The following is an 18,972-nucleotide window of genomic DNA, read 5'->3' as shown; positions in this document are numbered from 1 at the left end:
ATGTACGCCTGATCGCTACATTAACATTTTGTGGCGCGCCGCCTGATTACTGACCGTATAACGCTCCATACAGTTCTCTTCCGTAGGAGTTGCCAACTATCGGTTGGGTTTGGTAATTGTAGACCAGTACTGTTACTACATGGTTCGCGTTGCTAAATCGCGCCATTAGTTTGCACACCCCGACGAATTCAAATATGAACCGGTAAACGGCGTGATACAGGTAGGGTACTTTTGATCCTAGATGTAACACCAGTATGGAATGCCCATGGTAGGCAGTGCTAGAACTTCACTCATGTCATACGGATATCAAGAGCAGAATACATTTTATTACAACACAACGCAAACGAAAGCGTGTAAACGTAGCAGAAATGATAGGGACATGGGAGGAACACATGAAACACAACGAATGCCGGTGCTTGAAGAAAAAGATAGAAACGCACCTGATAGAATGAAGGGATGAGAGTAAACCGGGTGCTGTAGAAATACAAAATAGTTGGCGCTCTGGGAAGAATAACTGAATCCTGGATCATAGGTCCATATCGAATGGATGTTCTTCACCTGAAAAGGAACGGGGCATGTACGTCATCAAACGGAATCATTCATTGTCATCCGAGTTGGAGATCTGTATCAGTGACAAGCATTCAGTGCAAACAATTATCATGGGAAGTGTACCCATGTCATTAACTTAGAGTATGAACGCCTGCCAAGGGTGTGGGAGCATTATGGTGTAGGGGAAGATGACAGAAAAGTCACTCTCCCAAGTTGATATTGCACTGAGTGAACACTGATTGAGAGATAAATCAGTTGCTTACAGTGCTTGGGAGAATTAAATCTAGGCCCTAAAAACCCGAATGAAATAAGAGTAAGATTTGAAGCATTCACTGGAAGAGTTGATATGTGCGAAACACTACCCACTATTGGTTATTTCTAAAGGAACTGACGCTCGAGACAGATTATCGTTTGAAAGTAACCTACCTTTAGAAGCGCCGTTTTCAACCGGTTCTTGAGATGGAGGCTGTGAAGTCATTACGTCACCGCCGATAGAGAAACCAGGCATTTTAGGCAACTCTGAGGGCGGTGTTCGAGCTACAGGAGAATCTTTACAATGGAGCATAAAATCACGATCGTAAATCACACGGGTGCCCCCGGGTGTTGTGCTGAACAGGGTTCCACCGGGAGTGGTGCTGAAAAGTTGTCAAACAAGAACGCTTTTATGGGGTATACGGTGTTTGAAGCGAAATGATGTGAACAAAATGGACAAAAAGAAGCAGAACATTGAGGTAAACCTCCATCACACTGGTTGTAAAATACCACAGAATTGTTTTCGACATGGCGAAACTTATATGAATGTTTCACGACAGAACTTTCATGGTCTGCCGGGGTGAGCGATAAAAAATGCCGATGACAATAAAGGGTGACCAGCAGATAGCTTATTATTATACGGCAAAATCGTCTAGAATGTTCCCAAAGAAGGAAATGTGCATTTGTCCTTGGCATCCGACTAATCGTAAATCGAATTATTCAATTCTGGTGTCCTTACAATGAGCAACTGCCATGTAACCTATAAGATGCGCTGGAGGTGAGTTCGAAACGATACAGTCAACTGAAAGAAGCAGGTTAGAACTACATAGTCACGAGGCGGAAGCTTGTGATGAAACTCAAAATATCTTCTAGAGTTGCGGTCAAGAATGAGTGTAGAGGACTGCAGTAGTTGATTGCAGGACGTAACTCGATGAGACAATGAAAGCAGTATCTCTAACTCACCCACACGAGGAAACAATGATTAGTCATCAGCATCACCAGAAAGAGAAGCATCACTGTTAATGTTGACAATTCATCCTTACAACCAAAGTTTATTTTACTGTATTAAAAGCCTTAAGTGAAACAAACGAGTGCATGAGGGACGGACTTGGTGCCGGCCTTCAACAAACATTCTGCACCTGCAAGCGCTCAGTCAAACTGAGAAACTGGGCAGCACGAATGTCACTGACACCGATCAGCCGCCATCCCTTGCACCGTTGCTAGCCGCATGCAAGGGGCTCACGGGGACACCACCAATAACACCGAAACTCCTCACTATCTCTCACGCACCTCTGTCGACCAAGCCAGAGCAGTTAATGATGCTGGATGTTTCCCGCGAGTGGAGTACTCTCTGCGCCATCAAATGCCCGTTTTCTAATTACCTCGTTACGAATTCCTTGACGCCCTTGACACAGGCACCGTTGCTAGCCGCATGCAAGGGGCTCACGGGGACACCACCAATAACACCGAAACTCCTCACTATCTCTCACGCACCTCTGTCGACCAAGCCAGAGCAGTTAATGATGCTGGATGTTTCCCGCGAGTGGAGTACTCTCTGCGCCATCAAATGCCCGTTTTCTAATTACCTCGTTACGAATTCCTTGACGCCAACGCTTGACACAGCGGTGGTCAAAACCCTGAAGACGCCTTGGATCGTCTGTCTGTAGGGGCCGTGTCTCGACCACACAACATACTGTAGCCTGTTGCAAAGGACCCTTGGGACGCAGGTGTTCCTGCGTCTGCACCTACTGAGATACGTAAAACTCTCCACAATCTCCAGTGCTTCTCCTTGAAACTCGGAGACTGGAGAACTGCACGTTGCATGCTGAAAGACGATACAACAGAGCTTCGTCTTCAAGGATGAAGACTGCTGTCTGTGTACTCCAGATTGATTAGGTTCTCACCAACAATACCATCATCATCATCATCATCATCATAATTAAAGACAGCAACATCAGTGTTGGTACTGATGCTTTACCGTCGTACTCTCTTTTACCGAGATAGAGAGGAGTAGGGTAGGTAGGCACTGATTAAGGAATTCATCATCATCCTTGAATACATCAAGTGCAAGGTCGCCGGGACCACGAGGACGATAAAGCTTGAGTAGGACTATACACTCGGACACTTTTGAGGCTGATGGGGATTTCATGCTCACGGTCCACCTTTCTACTGAAGGCCAGGAATCCGGATTGGGATAGCAGGTGGCCAACAGAATTGTTTATCGAAGTGTTGTGTTCAACGGTTCAAACGTTCTCCTTTGCTGAGTATCAGAGAGCCATCCTCATCCCTGAAGGTTTCACTGACAAGGGGCTTTCGAGGACCAGTCGAACTAATCGAGTGGAAAAGCCTGCGGACGTTTGCAGCCTTTTGCACATCTTCCGTTTCCTCATCCTTTTGGATGACGTACGTCTATTCTTAGTTAAGCAAAGCACTACTCATTCTACGCCGTTCAGTCTTGTTGCTGCGACGCTAGTGTTTCCACATAGATCCTAATTCTCCAGGCGCCAGAACGCTTTGGAATCATTGATTCCGAACTTTCCAAACGTTTATGGGCACTATCGAATCACCTGATGTGCAAAAACTTGAAACCCTGATCCATTTTGTGGATGCACCTGCATCGTTTGCATCACTGACTGTCCCAATTACGAACCCACTATCAGTACACTTGAAAAGTTTTGAGTTCGTCCTAAGAATATAAGTTATGCTCGTGATCTTCTACAAACTTGCAAACAAGACAGCAGTCAAGATGTTGATCAGTTTGTTCAGAGGCTTAAATCCTTGGCCAAAAATTGCGATCTCAAGGCGGTGTCCGCCAGCAACCACTAAAACGAAAGTGTGTGCGATGCTCTGATCAACGAATTTCAGCCAGCTACCATCAGAGAAAGACTTCTGGTTCAAAATGAACTCACTTTCGATGAAGCACATCGGCTAGGTCATAAGAATTGGCCCGCAAGCAAGCTGTCATACTCGCATAACCAGCCAATATCATTTTTTTGCGACTATAGCACCTTTGGAGAAATCTACAGTTACCTCTTCACACTCAACCTTCCCTAATTCCACACCCTATCTTTCGTTAATCGATTCTCAAATGTTATTTTTGTGGTCGTTCCAGGCATCCACGGTCCAAATGCTCCGCAAGAGAAGCAGTTTGTAAATCCTGTGACAAAAAGGCCATTTTCAACGTATTTGTCGATCTGTCAAAAATTACTCAAATTGCACGACGAACTCTGCCTTATCTTCCTGTTGACTGCTGCAGTCATGAACTGCTTGTCCCACACGGTGACCAGCATAATAGTAAACGGAATATCACTTCACGCCCTCATAGAAACAGGAAGTTCGAGCAGTAATTGGTAATTCGTACGAAGATATATGCTAGCAATTCTGTGATTGTCATGGCATCTAACTCTCTGACGTGCTCAACTAACGGTTACTGCTACACATCCATCGATTACAGGGGCAGTGGTTACAAAAAAATCAAACTATTGGTGTTACTCAGTTTGAGTGCTGCTAGGCCATGACTTCCTTGGTTTACATAACAAAGTTAAAACCACATTAGGTGGAAACCGAGGCCCGTTCAACCTCTGTGGTCTAACTGCTGCTACAGTTGAATTACCTATAGCGTTCCCGTGTCACTCCTTGAATTCCTAGAGGCATGCTTAAGGACATAATGCCCGCTACATAACTGCATACTTTGTGAGCGCGAAGCACAAGTCGGTTTATTTTCAATGTTTGCACTTCCTACTTTAGAAATTAGAATCATGTTAACTGAATATTACAGGTCAAGGTTCTCGCTCGGAGAGAGCTGAACACTGAGGTTTTGGAGACCTTTCAGTTTTTGTCTAGTCAACTCAACAATGACGGAATTGAACAAAAGATGAGAAGTGGATGTTAGGAGGACCGCCTTCAAACAAACAAATCCACTTTGCAAACAATTTGTCCCATATACTGAAACCTTGTTTTCTACATTTCAGCCTTCGATTGACACCCTATTGGAATGCTAGTTCTTTTTATATTTTGGCTCAGTTGAGTTCCATATCACGGAACGATTTAGTTGTTTATAGGACAACTTCCTCAAGCTCGTTTGTCTTCTCCATTAATGCGTAACTGACAAGTTTGACTGATGCATCAGTGGAGACCAAAAGAGTGGACATTTATGGCGAACAGCACTACTTGTAGGAGAGCTTTTGGAAAGCTCAGCACAAACGCAGCCACAAGCATGTAAATACAAACAGCGCATGACATTCACGAACTTCTGGAGGATACTCTGTTGCACAGGAGCTGAAAGCAACTAATCGGTCGAGGGAATCGAAAGCATTCTGGAAATCAAAGGCTCTCATATGCACGTCGATGTTCCAACACCTAAGTGAAGATTTAATCCACTCAAGCCCCTTTCCCGGCTGGAATCCCGCTGGTTGCTTTCGTGTCCCATCTGCACGTACTTTTGTATGACGTAGAACAAACGATGCAAATTGTGGCTGCGACGGAGGTCCAGCTGGACGTCACTGAAGGCCTCCCTCTTGAAAATCGACTTATCGCTGTTGGCTTGGTCGGCCTTTTCCTTCGCAGACGCAAATCGCATCGCTCAGCTGTAACACCCTTCCGGTGCCTAGCTGCCATGCTACCCGAAGGAAGCATGAGGGCTGGAATACTGCCAGGTGGCCCAGGCCTAGTCAGGGGAAGTCGAGAGGCAGAGGTCGGGTTCGAACCACGTACCTTCCGGTCAGTAAATTCGCGCTCTAACCATTTGAGCTATCTCGTCCCCGCAGAGGCAAATAATTCAAATAAGCACCAACTGAGGATTTCACTTCGACCTTTGAACAAAGCCAGAGGGAGTCCACCAGGACCAACAGCTCGTGACGCTCGAAGGACAAAAGGTATTCGCATATTTTTGAAAATGTCCTAGGTTCCAAGTTGATTGTCTAGCGCTGCGTTGTGGGCCGGAAACCCGGTTGAGCGATTGCAGTTTCCGGAAGTGTTCAACCCAGCGATTCAGATGCTCTTGTTACCATATAAATGAAACGTTTTCAGTCATTGGTGGCGCGTATCAGCTAGAACAGTTTACGCACATTCCCAATCTCTCGCTTTATCCACCCTCTCAGCTATCCGGATCCACCAAACTTCTTCGTCCACATAGAGCACTTTTCCACATGAAGTCTGACAGTTCCTCGATAGTAATGTACTCTCGATAAGAAGGAATACGAGTCCGAACTTTGGACAATTTTAGATTCAGTGCTTAGATCCAGTTGAAATAGATGCTTTCGAACCCACGATCTGCTCTGTGGGCACTTCGATGTGAAGGATCGTTCAGCTGCAGCACTCTTCCGGTGCCTAGCTGACATGCCACTCGAAAAAAACACAAGGGCTAGGATACTGCCAGGTTGCCCAATCCTAGACAGGGGAAGTCGAGATGAAGAGGTCGGGTTTGAAACATGGATTTTGCGGTCAGTAAGTTCGCCCCCCTAACGACTGAGCTATCTTGATGTGGCTATTTGTTACAATTCGAGGCGAAGTCTTGTGTTGGTGTTACCAAGCGCGGTTTGAGAAGTCGGTTACCATGGCGCTTGTAGTTTCGACAGGTTACAGGGAATGACCTCGACCGAAACATGCGTCGAACTTCTACATGAACACAATACTGTCTGTTTTCGAAACCGATCCAAGTAATGTATCAACTCCTATGTAGAAGTGACCTTTTTGGTGGTCTTTGGGGTGCACCGTCTATGACCAAGTAGGCTTGGCTTGTCAACCACAGACGTGAACTAATGCCACGGAGTTCTGTGTATAGCATTTTATTGGTGCGGTCGAAAAGGATGAAATCGACAGTGATGCCGTTTCCCTCCTGTTGAGTAGCCGCTACATAATGTGTATTTACAACTAGCTTCTGGGGTTCTTTGGCGGTATTTCGATAAGGGCCGAATCTCTCCAGCTGAACTGCACGCAATCTAAATGAAGGTGCTATGCGTTTTCGTATGCGATCTCCACTCACAGTGATTGCAAGACTAGGTAAGCAGACCACCAAGCTGGCCAAACCACTAGAGATGGTAGTCAGGTTAACCTCGAGATGATTCAGTGGTCAGAGCCAACTTTTAGAGAGGAAGGTCCGTGATCGGAACCCTAAACCAGCATATCGACTGCTTCTGTCTAGGCTTTGGCAACCTACCAATACCTCAGTCCTCACGCTTCTTTCGGCTGACAAAGCAACCAGTCATCGAAAGGGTGTTGAGGATGAGTGAGTATTGGTAGGCAGATTTACCTATTGGGGCAGTTCCCTCATTTGTGATGGTAGCATTGTCGAAAAGGACGGCGGAATCGCTTAAGCTTGTTTTGTTTTCATTCAACGACAGTGAAGCATCGGGGTTGAACACTGATGTCATGCTGTCGACGATGCAACTTAGGTATCTCTAGAGTCGAAGTGGCTCAAGCGGTTAGAGCGCGAATTTACTGACCGGAAGGTTCGTGGTTCGAACCCGACCTCTGCCTCTGGACTTTCTCTGTCTAGGCTAGGGAACATCGAATTATCGGCCATGGTGTGGGACGAATGTTCTTAGCAACGAATGGTATGCTTGTCCAGGTGATGATTTGTTCCGGATACACCAATCAAGCAAGTTCGACCATGTGCTCCGTATGTCTTAGCTCACTGAGCAATTCAGTGACGGCGCCGGAAGTGAGCTTAATCTTATGGGCGAACTCAAGTAGAACAGTGTCCAACTGCAGGACACCAGGCGGAAATCCTCTTGAGTTTCGTCTATTAGAAGGAGTGCTTAAACTAGGAAACCTGGACCTTGTATTAGAGTTTCGGAGACGCAGCAGAGGTCGACCGAGAGTGATCAGATTACGTGCCAGATTAGCTTATCGGCCAGTATGTCTAGGAGAACTCAGGGAATAAGTTCTGCGCTTGATCCTGAATATGCAAATGTTGTGACCAATTTAAACTAAGAACACTGCTTAGTTTGGGATGTCAACTGACACCGCCCCATCTCCCTAACATCATCTGACCCTGCTGCTGTCGGATCTCCACCAGAAAACGAAGCCATAAACCGGAACTATTCCACGGAGAGGGATACACTAAAATGAGGAGTAAGCAGTGAAGTTTGGCGTCACAGTTGGCAGCTTCCACTCCAGTTGAAAGGTTGAGATTCAATGAGGAACAATAGAGATCGAAGAGCGTTTATATCAGTAAGTTTATGAAATGTCATTTCCAACTCCACTGTAGTATCTAGTCACCTTAGCATCACACCGCCTCTAGACAACAATTTCCCCCCCCCCCTCTCTCACGGATAAAACTGTATTCAACAAGTATCCTTCGCTGTACGGATACCACAATCCCACTTCAATTGGACCTGCACGGTTAATACCTCATTTGCGACTGTATAGTTACACAGTCCCTGGATGGCGCATTAGGTGTCACTGATTTGTGTCAACAGGCGCACCACATGCATGTAGAAACCGTGTATCTCGCCGGGATTATACTTACGAAAAAACTTTACTTCTTAGGCAAAGACGGAGCGCTATTGTAAGAAACGCTGTTGCAGTGCACATAAACCAAAGTAAGATTATGTTTGTCATTAAAATCCTACGAAGCCTTTCATGAACTCCTCATAAGCCACAAAAATGTAAAATCGAAAAGTTGTGGTAATAATGATATTCGAACATGACACTTTAAGTAAAGTCATTGGTTGCGACAACAATTCATGAGTGGAAGTGTAACGAACTGTTAACATACCCTAGGTTTTGGGGTAACTGCGACGGATCAGTCAGTCGAACCCGTCTAACAGGGATGGCATCAGTCGCTCTTTGATCCATTGAAGCACGTGCGTGAGACTAAACTGTCCTCTCCCGGGGGACCTTGAAATTCGGTGTACTGAAAAACGAAACTCAGTTCAATGCTAAGTGCATATTGTAGGTAACACATTTCAGCCTCGTCTACCGCAAAACTGGTATGAATATCACAGGTCTGAACCAGAATATCCCCAAATGATTTGTTATTGATTTCGATCAATCGTTTGAATCGGCTGAGATTCGACGGCAGAATGCAATCAACTGCCCCAGACTGCATAAGCAAGGAGCATCGGAAAACTTGGGTAAAGTAGCCTCCCTGTAGAGAATGTCGTCCAACTGTGACATTTATCTATTTAATTGTGAAGAATTAGCACGAAGCGTGATTAGGATTTTGAATCCAGTGATTTTGCTTTTGTTTTTTCCAGATATCCCCTTTGATTGTAATGCTGAGCAACAATTTCCTTCTTTTTAGTTTCCCACAAATGCTCGGTGGCCCGCCTACCTCTTGACATTCGACCAGACAATTGATCCTGCCTTCTCAGCTACATATTTCTTAGTTTTCCCCTTTCTAATATCAATATGAATACCTCAGTAACACAAGGTTGGTTTTAGTTTGGTGTGGGTGCCGTTTTTGGTTAATTTCACATAATACAACCAGCGGTTCCCATGACTTTTCAGGATACTGGTTTAACTTTCAAGCAGCCAGCGGTCCACGGCGTAAAGGATGCACTGGTCTCTTCAAACAGAACTATTCAGGCGCAGAATGGCATTCTCCCCACGGGACCTCGTTTCCTGCCATAAACGGATGCTGTAGATCATGCTTATTTACATTCCACTATGAATAATCCTGTGAGCCATTTTGAACAATCAACCCAACCGTGTTTCTAAGTTTTCAGTTTTTTGGCGCACCAACTGCTTACAGGTTTCTTCATATTCTAAATGCCTAGTTTTCCATAGAGGTCGGTTAGGCGTAAATTCTTTCGCCGGTCGCACTCCGTGTTGGGCCCACTAAACTGCTCAACAGTGCCAAAATATACACGTTAACAAGCATCTTAGCTGTTGTTTTGCTGCCCTCGGTGCCCCTGTGTCTGTGCGCCCGCATCCGACCTTCAAGCTATGGAATGAGATTGCTTGTTACTTCGTGTAGATCCAGATTCATAAACAAACACAGCCTTTCTGTTAAAGGGCTAACGATCTGTCGGTTATTGACATGATTGATGATACAGCCGGCCGGAAGCATCGCAACGGTGTAAGGCCTAATGTCCCTGATAACCCTTTCTTAGGCAATACCGTTACCGTAACGTAACTGATCCACTGCACGATCGAAATTCATGCATGCGCTAAAGCTGATTAAGCCAGTTTTAAGCCATGGCATCCATGGCATCCATGGCATCTCATCCGCCCACCAACTTCACACCAGACAGAAGCGTTCCTGTACTAGTTTGTTCTATGGCCGTGTACTTTATTCGTGTTATATTGGTCAGCTTAATCAGTCCCTCGTTGCAAGGTTACTCAGTTAAATTTACCCCTATACTAGCCTCTCACCACCTCAACAGTAATAAACTTCAAGTTATTTTCTATTATTGGACCCAGTGCCATTTGTACCTGCTCACACTTATCAGGCTTTGCTGATCTCATTCCATTCCACCCCCTTATCTTGCTTTGATCTTCGGCAGTAGCTGCCTTGAACGCCTTTTATGATCGCTATCGAATCCGTCCGTAGTTTGATTTACGTTCTTATGGACCGCTGACAAAACAAAAACTACCTGTCACCCTACATTGACTTTACTTTACCACTGTGGATCCCATAATTTTGATGTTCACAGAATTACACATCTCCGGTCCCATAACCCTAAACCACGACGTCCGTTACGAAGCCATCCAGAAACCGGAGCATACCATTGCAATGATGGAACGGCACTGCCGTTCCGGGTTTGATGCAGCATCCGCAACTATATTCTCCATAACACGGGCTGTCTCCGTCTTCCTCTCGGAGCCTCAGATACAGATACTAACAAACTACCTACCTGGACCCAATCATACCTGGGCTAGGTCTGTCCAATCAATCCAAACTTTTACTTGGATATAAACAACAAGATGCAATTTCAGATTTTCACTTCACGAACTCAACGATTTTCTTCACATGTCGCGGTCTGTTATTTCCGTTAGCCCTATTTCACCTTCCCAAGGAACGTTTGCATCCCACCCCGCTCTGAAAGTGACACTAGTGAGTCTATACGGTTTCAGTGTGCACCGTGACACTAAAACACATCTTACCACTAATCCGTAGTGCAAATTTCTCCAGTTACCCCCCCCCGCCCGCCCACAAACCCAATCGCCCAATCCCACAGAGCCTCAACAATGTTTAGCTTACATTCGCTTGCCGGACCACCGAAATGCGGTTGCCACTCAAGATTCATTGCTGTGGTTCCCTATTTTCCGCGATTTGCAGTCTCTCCCCCCGTACCAGGCGCAGTACTTTGTTTCACTTTCCCCACACTGTCATTGCCCGCCACCCCCACATCGTAACGATATGCGCCTGTCTTAATTTAATATCCCCTAAAAGATGAAAATCCCAATAACTCTATCTCCTCCCTAGGGGTCCACCGTAATTCGATCGTGCCAATTAAGGCAAGGCCGCATCTGCATCAGCTAATGCTCACTATTTGCATGACTGCCCAACTTCAACGCAAGTCCGAGAACACGAAAAATTTCATCGGTCACGCCTTTCTTCTGACTGTACCATTATGATCACGCCTGGCGGCATGCCATCCACCAGATAGGATTGAACATGTAGAGGGAAAATTGGTTAAATTGAAGCTCACACCCGAAGTTTTCCTTGTTTTTGGGTTCCTGTATGTGGACAACACTACGTCCTTACGTGTGAGACTGCGTAATACCCAACTATCACCCGATCTCCTTTGTGAACGGAGTCAAGACCACCTCTGAGCGTGAGAAAGTTATATTTGGTGGACGAATAATAATAATAATAATAACAATAATAATAATAATAAAATGAGTCACCCACCTTCAACCCATTTGATCTGCTTAGAGCAACTTACACCATGTTCCTCCCAGCCGGGTCTCTGCCCTGGACTACTCTGTCCGCCCTGTTAATTGAATTTGCCTCGTCTTACCTTAACATAGCCGAATTATAACGGGCGAAAGTCAGATTTCCTCATTCCTGAGAATGTATTATACGCCTCGCAACCTATTCAGCATACGCACACAACATTGCAGTACGCAACTCTTTGGCTCGATAGCTCACGCTCCGCCATCGTTTAGCCACAGTTCATACACTCTGGCCATCTCCGTTCTGTGTTAACTGTTCCAATGGTAGCTGCCGCCTCATTTGCCTCCGCGCCCCGCCTTTTCCAGCGGCCGTTTTTCGATTACTTGTTCGAAATGACTGAGCTGTTTTACTGGCCTGGCTTTCGGTCGACCGGAAAAAATATCTGGTAGCCGGAATTACGACTGCTTGGTACCATGCTACCTTGCAGATCTGGCAGCATACACGAGGAGCGAAAACCTCGGGTGTTGGTCGTTATGTCCTGCTGGGGGGGGCTCGCCCTGTTGTGGTGCACCATTGCGCATTGGTACACCTGCCACCCCTCCAGTGGCACAGGTGCTTCACACATCGTTGGTGGTTCTGAGCATAGCCTTTATTTCGGGAAATCAAGAAAGAGCGCCGTTGTTTTCTGTTTGTTGTTGCTGAGCTGGACTCGTCCCAGCTGTGTTACTTAATCTGCAAAGCTATAAGCTACAGACGATGAGAAAAAATAAAAAATAAATACTGGCCTACTGTCTTTCAAAAAAATAAATTCGTGAAAAAACAGATGGAATAGCCTGGAGACTCTGTGGTGCCCAGGGCTTACATCGATGTGCGGAGCTGTGGCCGCTTTTGTCGTAATTGTGGTTGTACACAAACCCATAGCCTGGAGACTCTATGGTGCCCAGGGCTTACATCGATGTGCGGAGCTGTGGCCGCTTTTGTCGTAATTGTGGTTGTACCGCACCAAAGCCCACTTAGCCAACCAAACAAAACACACGCACCTACACACCGCCCCAAGGAGTGAACATGTACACTGAGAAATTATCTATACAGAGGTTCCTAAACTTTCGCTACCAGCATGCAAGAGTAGTACCAAGGGTTTTTTATTCTCCATGCACCACTTGAGGCTGACAGCAGGGCTCCGAGGACTGGTGACTATTTCTCTCCTGGTACTTCCCAACTCATATGATAAACACTAGATTAGCTAGTCCATCATCTATGAGGTTCACTCACAACACTCATTACACAATGGATTTCCCAACCACAAGTTGGGAATTACTATTATTATTAACAACAACACCACTCTGCGCGCTTATATCGGCTTGCACCAGATCCATGTTAGGGAACTCAACTCTTGGTCGTTAGTCTACTAAGTAGAAATACATCAACACCCTATCTCATATAATAACTTGTTGCCATCACCCTTATATCAGCAGACAGCACGCTTTCCTATCTATTTATGTTAGTGCACATCTACCTATATAATTTCTCCTCTAAATTACCATACTCTACTCATCTAACCAATTCCTTCATCTTTCCAATCTCCGAAATCCGGCAACACCCGGTTTGGATTACCTGGTTGGTTGTTATCCATCCCACACGGCGTATGATCCAAATACACAGGACCCTCAAACGGATCAAAATCCCGCGATCTTATATCGTTTTGTTCTACCCTGTTCCCCTGACCAGTCTGATGATCTTAAATGTGGCGCCCGTTATGGAGACGTTCAAAAACCACAGTATCTCAGGCCGATGACGACACAGCACTGCCATACCCAGTTTGATAACACATCCACAAATATTCTCTACCTTCTATTGACCATACCCTCTCGTCCACCCGTTCCACTAACTGCATATAAAACGAGCCCAGCACCTGAATTCAGCCGCCGCTGTAGAGGTGATTCATCCGCTCACGTGTCACGAATACAGACTACGTGACAGTTTCTGTCCCACTTGCAACCTTAGCCGACAACTTGTACACTATACATTCCCATCCATTTTTGTTTACGTGGCTACCAATTGCGTAATGCGCCAGGCTAATGAACTCCAACACATCAGGTAGGCATACAGCTGGGATCAGCACACACACTCGCGCGCAGAAGAGAGGAAGTCAACAGAGGTCCACAAGTCTCCACGGACAACTACGGAAAACGTGTAGCAGCTGCACTCCAGAGAGGACACGTCCCGCGTACGGAACTTCACTCAGAAACTCTCAAAGAGTACCCTCAAACGATAAGTCACCTTCTGGCTCACTCAACCTTTCGCATTGTATATTTTGTCAAGTGCACCTAACTATTGTATTTATCACACTCTAGTATGACAAACACTTGTCAGTGCTTGTTACCTTCTGATGATCAACCTGATTACATCACGACTGGAGCGCCAACACCTCCATGACATGTTCATTTCAATCTGCTGAAAGTTTCGTCCGAATTTAACAATCTCTGTGTGTCTGTGTTTCCCGCAAAATGCAACAACTTTCGATACAGTGCGTGTTCTGCTTGTGTGTTGCCAATATCTCACTCTTCGAAGGATCTATTATGTCCGACTCCACAAAAGCGGCACCGGTGTGTCCCTACAATTTCAATGTATGCCATGTTTCTAAGATTCCCGTTGCCAAGTATCCGCATCGTCAATCCCTCCGCTTCCTCATCCCTACCTATATTTTGCGCCCCTGGCCTTGAACCCAACAGCCCAAGACCACGAAACCCCAGCGGTGACTTCAGGTTCTAGTTCAGTTTGGGTGGCTGGATTACAGCAACTCTGCTGTTCCGCCAGGTCTCATGTTCTGGTTCCTCGTTGTTTACCTTCTACACATGTTTCGTCATGTCAGACAGGAAGCCTTTTGTTTTGCTCTTCCTCGCCTGTTATATTGCCTGGCATTTTCAAATCCTAAGGATCCAATAGTAGTCGAAGTTCTTCCAAAAAACGCATAGTAACTATGCTTCCATGTTCGTACCAGGTTAGTGGTGACCATGCCCACATTGAATAATGCCCGCCGCATATACACCGTCCATTTTCCTAAACCCCCCTGTACCCACAATCCCCACCAGTCACGCTTTTACTTTGTCTGTTACGTTATGATTATGCTCAACAGTATTCCACCCATAAGTTGGGAAAACCTGGCTTCTTCGCGTGTTTTCTTACGCATTAGATTTGGAAATAATCTCAAAACGACTTGGACCAACGTCAATTACGCCCACGCAAACTCAACTTGGAGCGGCCATTCGTGAAATGGATATGAAATATTCTTCTATGGTTGCAACAAGCGTTCGTCGAAAGCAAAGAAATTCATCACAGTTAGTAATTTTTCGTTTTTATGACGGTCAGCATACGCTATATCTGGCTAAGGAAAGGTTTCACCTTCACCGATATACCGAGTCACCAATAGTGCGGTTGGATGAACCATTGGGTTTGTGGGCAGAACAAGCAGACGACACAATATGCTAGCCAGAGCCTCTAACTCCTAGCATAAATTGAACGGATTGAAACGGTTTTCTGGGTAAAACGCTCGTCTGCAAAATTTTGGAGGTATAGTGAACCACGGCAAGCCATCAGAATGGGTATGGTACTCACGGTATCGTCATCGCGACGCCGTAATTCGGTTCCTGGACAGCTCCGTACACAAACATTTTGGATGAGCCGTTTATGGTTATCATTGTATTTAGGATATTCTTGGGTCTATCCAGGGTTCATGGTGGTTCATTGCTGCCACTCAAACGAGGTGATAAGACAGCCATGTCTATATCTGGGACACAAAATAGTAAAGTGTCCAAAAGGTTTGCCGGAAACCACTTCGATATGAGTTAGAAGACCCCCCGAGATAAAAGACAGCCAAAAGTTGTCAGAATTCACTGGCTAATTCAAAGGGGCGACACTGTGCAATTTCAAAAGCGGTAATCGATATGTACGTGCGAGTGATGTGTATGCGGCCGATGCAAAATGATGTGGACGTATATGAATACGAGGGACGTACATTGGCTAGATTATACGCAACTAAGTTAGCTTGGAACTTGCGGAGACAGGAGATCAGCGATATCTAGTGATGTTGCCTGATTGTGCGATGAGCCCATCTCAGAAGGGAGCCGGTACAGCCTAAAGAAAAGCGTGTAGCTTTGCGAAACCAGCTGCACCTGAGGCGTCACATCATGTGTATATGGTGAGTCTTGCGGCATCTTTTTCACTTCTATCGACTTTTCAATTCTTTCAACTGATAGGGCAATTGTTGAGGATGTATGCATGTATGTATGTAGAGCAGATTCAGGCCGGAATCAGGCGTTCTACAAGAGCTGCTTACATTATAGTTCCCCCTTCCTTCACTGAAGAAGCGGAATATGGGGTGCATAATGCGTAAGGAGTATATCTTCGGGAGAGGGCATGCAGTTGAAGTGAGAATTGTCGACCGTGCTGTCCTTTGCATCGTTGTGGACAGAAAGTGCACAAGTGGCGGACGTGTTTCGGAAATATATGGAAAGCTCAGAAGCTTCCGTACACAATGCTGTCCGACGAGAGCGCTCTCTCCATTCTCACTTAATTTCGTGATTGACGAGGTAATGAGACGGACACTGAAACAAATTCTGAACCCGGTTTTCAAATATCTGGCAAAAATCTTGTCGATCTGGAGTATGCAGACGTCGTTTTCATCTTTAAAGAGGAGAAAAGACGCAGGTGTCTTTAGATGAACTGACCAAAGTCATTCTGGCTATTGGTGTACCCAGAGTGTCACGTTATCATAACGATGTTTATTCCCAACAGGTGAATGGCGTACCGTCAGGTATGACCATTAGGTTAGTCGGAATAAAGCGTGAGTTTATTTGTAGTTGTGGGTAAGGAACAAGTAGGCGATTGGGTACAGTCAAGAGAACGAAGGGCATAGTTTCAGGTGTGCTGTCAAACTGAGAATAACAGTGCTATGCCATCATTGCACTGAAATACTTCGGTTTCTGGACAGCCCCGCAACGGACGTCATTTTTGAGATGATTTTTCTTGGATGTACAATTCGATGAGAAGGGTATTTTTGGTTGACCGAGGAAATCCTCAGAGGTAGAACAGGGCCTATACAAGATCCGGTTTGAGAGGTAGGGTGGTGCAGCATTTGATATATATCCGAAGTTGTATTAGTTTTGATTGTAGTGTGAAAGATGGGGTCATTGCCCGAACCTGCAATGCTCAGGTCGCGTTTGCTAATTTGAAACACCTATGTAAAGGCGGCATTCCGTGAATATCAAGTAACGTGCGTATTAGGCTGCAGTACGGGCTGTTCTGCTGTATGGCTGCGAGGCCTGGCCTGTTTGAGAAGCGAACTCAAGGCATTTTCAGGTGTTTGACAACGGTTGTATCAAAACCATGGGTCGTATGGGTCAGTGCCAGCAAATTCGTAAGGCGACAGTTATACAGCGATTGTGCGGTTGTGCACCGGTTGTTTCCACTGAAGAATGTGTCCTTGCAGTCTCTAGCTAGATCATCATCATTATCCGGGAGAGTTGGGTCGCATCAGTTTTGGCTATCTTACTAGCTTATTTATTCGGATATAGTCAACATGATTTCCGAAGTGAAGATGGGTGGCATTACTTTGACATGAACGATGAGATGAATGAAGGCCAGAGGGCTGCTCCTTGTTAGTTAGATTGATAATGTGGTTGAGTATGTGATGGTTACGAGTTTCCATGAGGAAGACCGGGCTATCGATCATATTAAGCCATACCCTCTCGGTATCTGAGAGCAGAAATAGAGTGAAGTTGGGATTTAGTACCATAAACAAACGGATTTGACATCAAGCGCTCACCCACCCACTAGATCTTCGCTACGACTGCACCTGTGGATGCACGTGTGAGGACGCGTTTGGCCATTGGATCTCAAGGCGCAAGGTTAAACCACTTATTCTTACGACTGACAAGTAAACACCCCCTTTTGACATTAACTTCGCCGCGCCAAATAATGCATATTTTTGCCGAATCCCGCTATCGAATTATAAATGTACATACGGCTCTTTATCGCCTACTGCACTATTTCAGCAAATAGTGGGATTACATTTATAACAGTAAGTCTCCAGACTCAGAGCCGAATTGTGGACAAAGAGACTTGTTTGGCAATTGGTCAGTTAGCCACTGCAACCTCGTTTTATTATTTATTTTAAATGATAACACGGAAAATGTACACGAGTCGTTTTTGATTATGCATTTTTCAGATACTCAGTCGAGTAAAAAACTGAGAAGTGGATTGGTCACACATTGTGTTTATAGCTATGGAATCAATAGAGAGAAACATGCTTTGTTAAAGGCGGTTGTGTAATGTTCAGACATGGAGTGTTGGCAGGTGGACGACGTACGAAGATGAAAGACCTTCGTTGGTCATTGGATTAGCCTATCGTGTATGGTTTGGACACATAGTAAGCTAAGAACATGTGCGCGGGCCCGGCAGTTACTATAAGTAGTCTTGGCGGGTGACATCTAGTGTAGTTATGGGCATGACGGACCTTCATTGGCCATGGGACTGGGCTACTGGGCAAAGTTGAGGCCTAATACTCAGCGTTGCACATAGATACAGACCCTGCAATTATGATGAGTAGCATAAGTAGTCTTGGCGGGTGACATCTAGTGTAGTTATGGGCATGACGGACCTTCATTGGCCATGGGACTGGGCTACTGGGCAAAGTTGAGGCCTAATACTCAGCGTTGCACATAGATACCCTGCATGCAATTATGATGAGTAGCAAAGGTAGGCGATACCGCGTACAGTTGTGCGTATGACGTCCGTCGTTCGCCACTGTATTATGTATGTGTGCATAGTTTGGGCCTCGTATTAATCGGCTTGCATAAATACTGGCCCAGTATTTATCATAGGTAGCAAAGATGAGCGACAACGCGTACACTTACGAGTGCGACATGTTAGGTTGGATTAAGTTGCCGGTTAACCAACCCCGCACATGGACACGGAAATAGCAGGAGCGACAAGCAGCCTGGTAAGACGACGTCGAGTACGGCAATGAGTATGACAGGCCGTCGGTTCAAGCTATCACACATAGTCACTGGATTAGGCTGTCGTGCATAGGTTAGGCACCATAATCAGCGTCGAACATAGACGGGGACCCAGAAATTAAGGTAAGTAGTCGAAGTGAGTGACCATGGCTACCTTACCATGGCGATCACTTTACGGGGGTCATCACCAAAAGAGCGTCATATTCATAATAGGAATGATACCTGCAGCTATCTCGTGACGCTGTATTATCTACAGTTTAGTTATGCATATCTGGGAAAGGTAATCCTCCACAGAAAGGGCCTCGGCATCGCTACTGCACAGTTCATGCTGTTGTCTAACAATGTTGTACTTACTGGAGGGTGGGA

At 45.6% G+C, this 18,972-nt stretch overlaps 1 protein-coding gene across 1 annotated transcript; it reads right to left on the bottom strand.

Moving 5' to 3' along the window:
- Positions 1–298: 298 nt before the first annotated feature.
- On the bottom strand, positions 299–8,635 carry T265_07299 (hypothetical protein; the record flags this gene model as incomplete). Its single annotated transcript, XM_009172786.1, has 3 exons — positions 299–558; positions 976–1,184; positions 8,522–8,635. The coding sequence occupies 3 exons, from the start codon at positions 8,599–8,601 to the stop codon at positions 527–529; spliced, it is 321 nt and encodes a 106-aa protein (XP_009171050.1).
- Positions 8,636–18,972: the final 10,337 nt, after the last annotated feature.

Source organism: Opisthorchis viverrini (genome assembly GCF_000715545.1).
Source record: "Opisthorchis viverrini unplaced genomic scaffold opera_v5_165, whole genome shotgun sequence".
NCBI classification, from domain to species: domain Eukaryota; kingdom Metazoa; phylum Platyhelminthes; class Trematoda; order Opisthorchiida; family Opisthorchiidae; genus Opisthorchis; species Opisthorchis viverrini.
The sequence above is the reverse complement of the archived record's forward strand: the minus strand, read 5'-3'. Positions and strand labels throughout refer to the sequence as shown.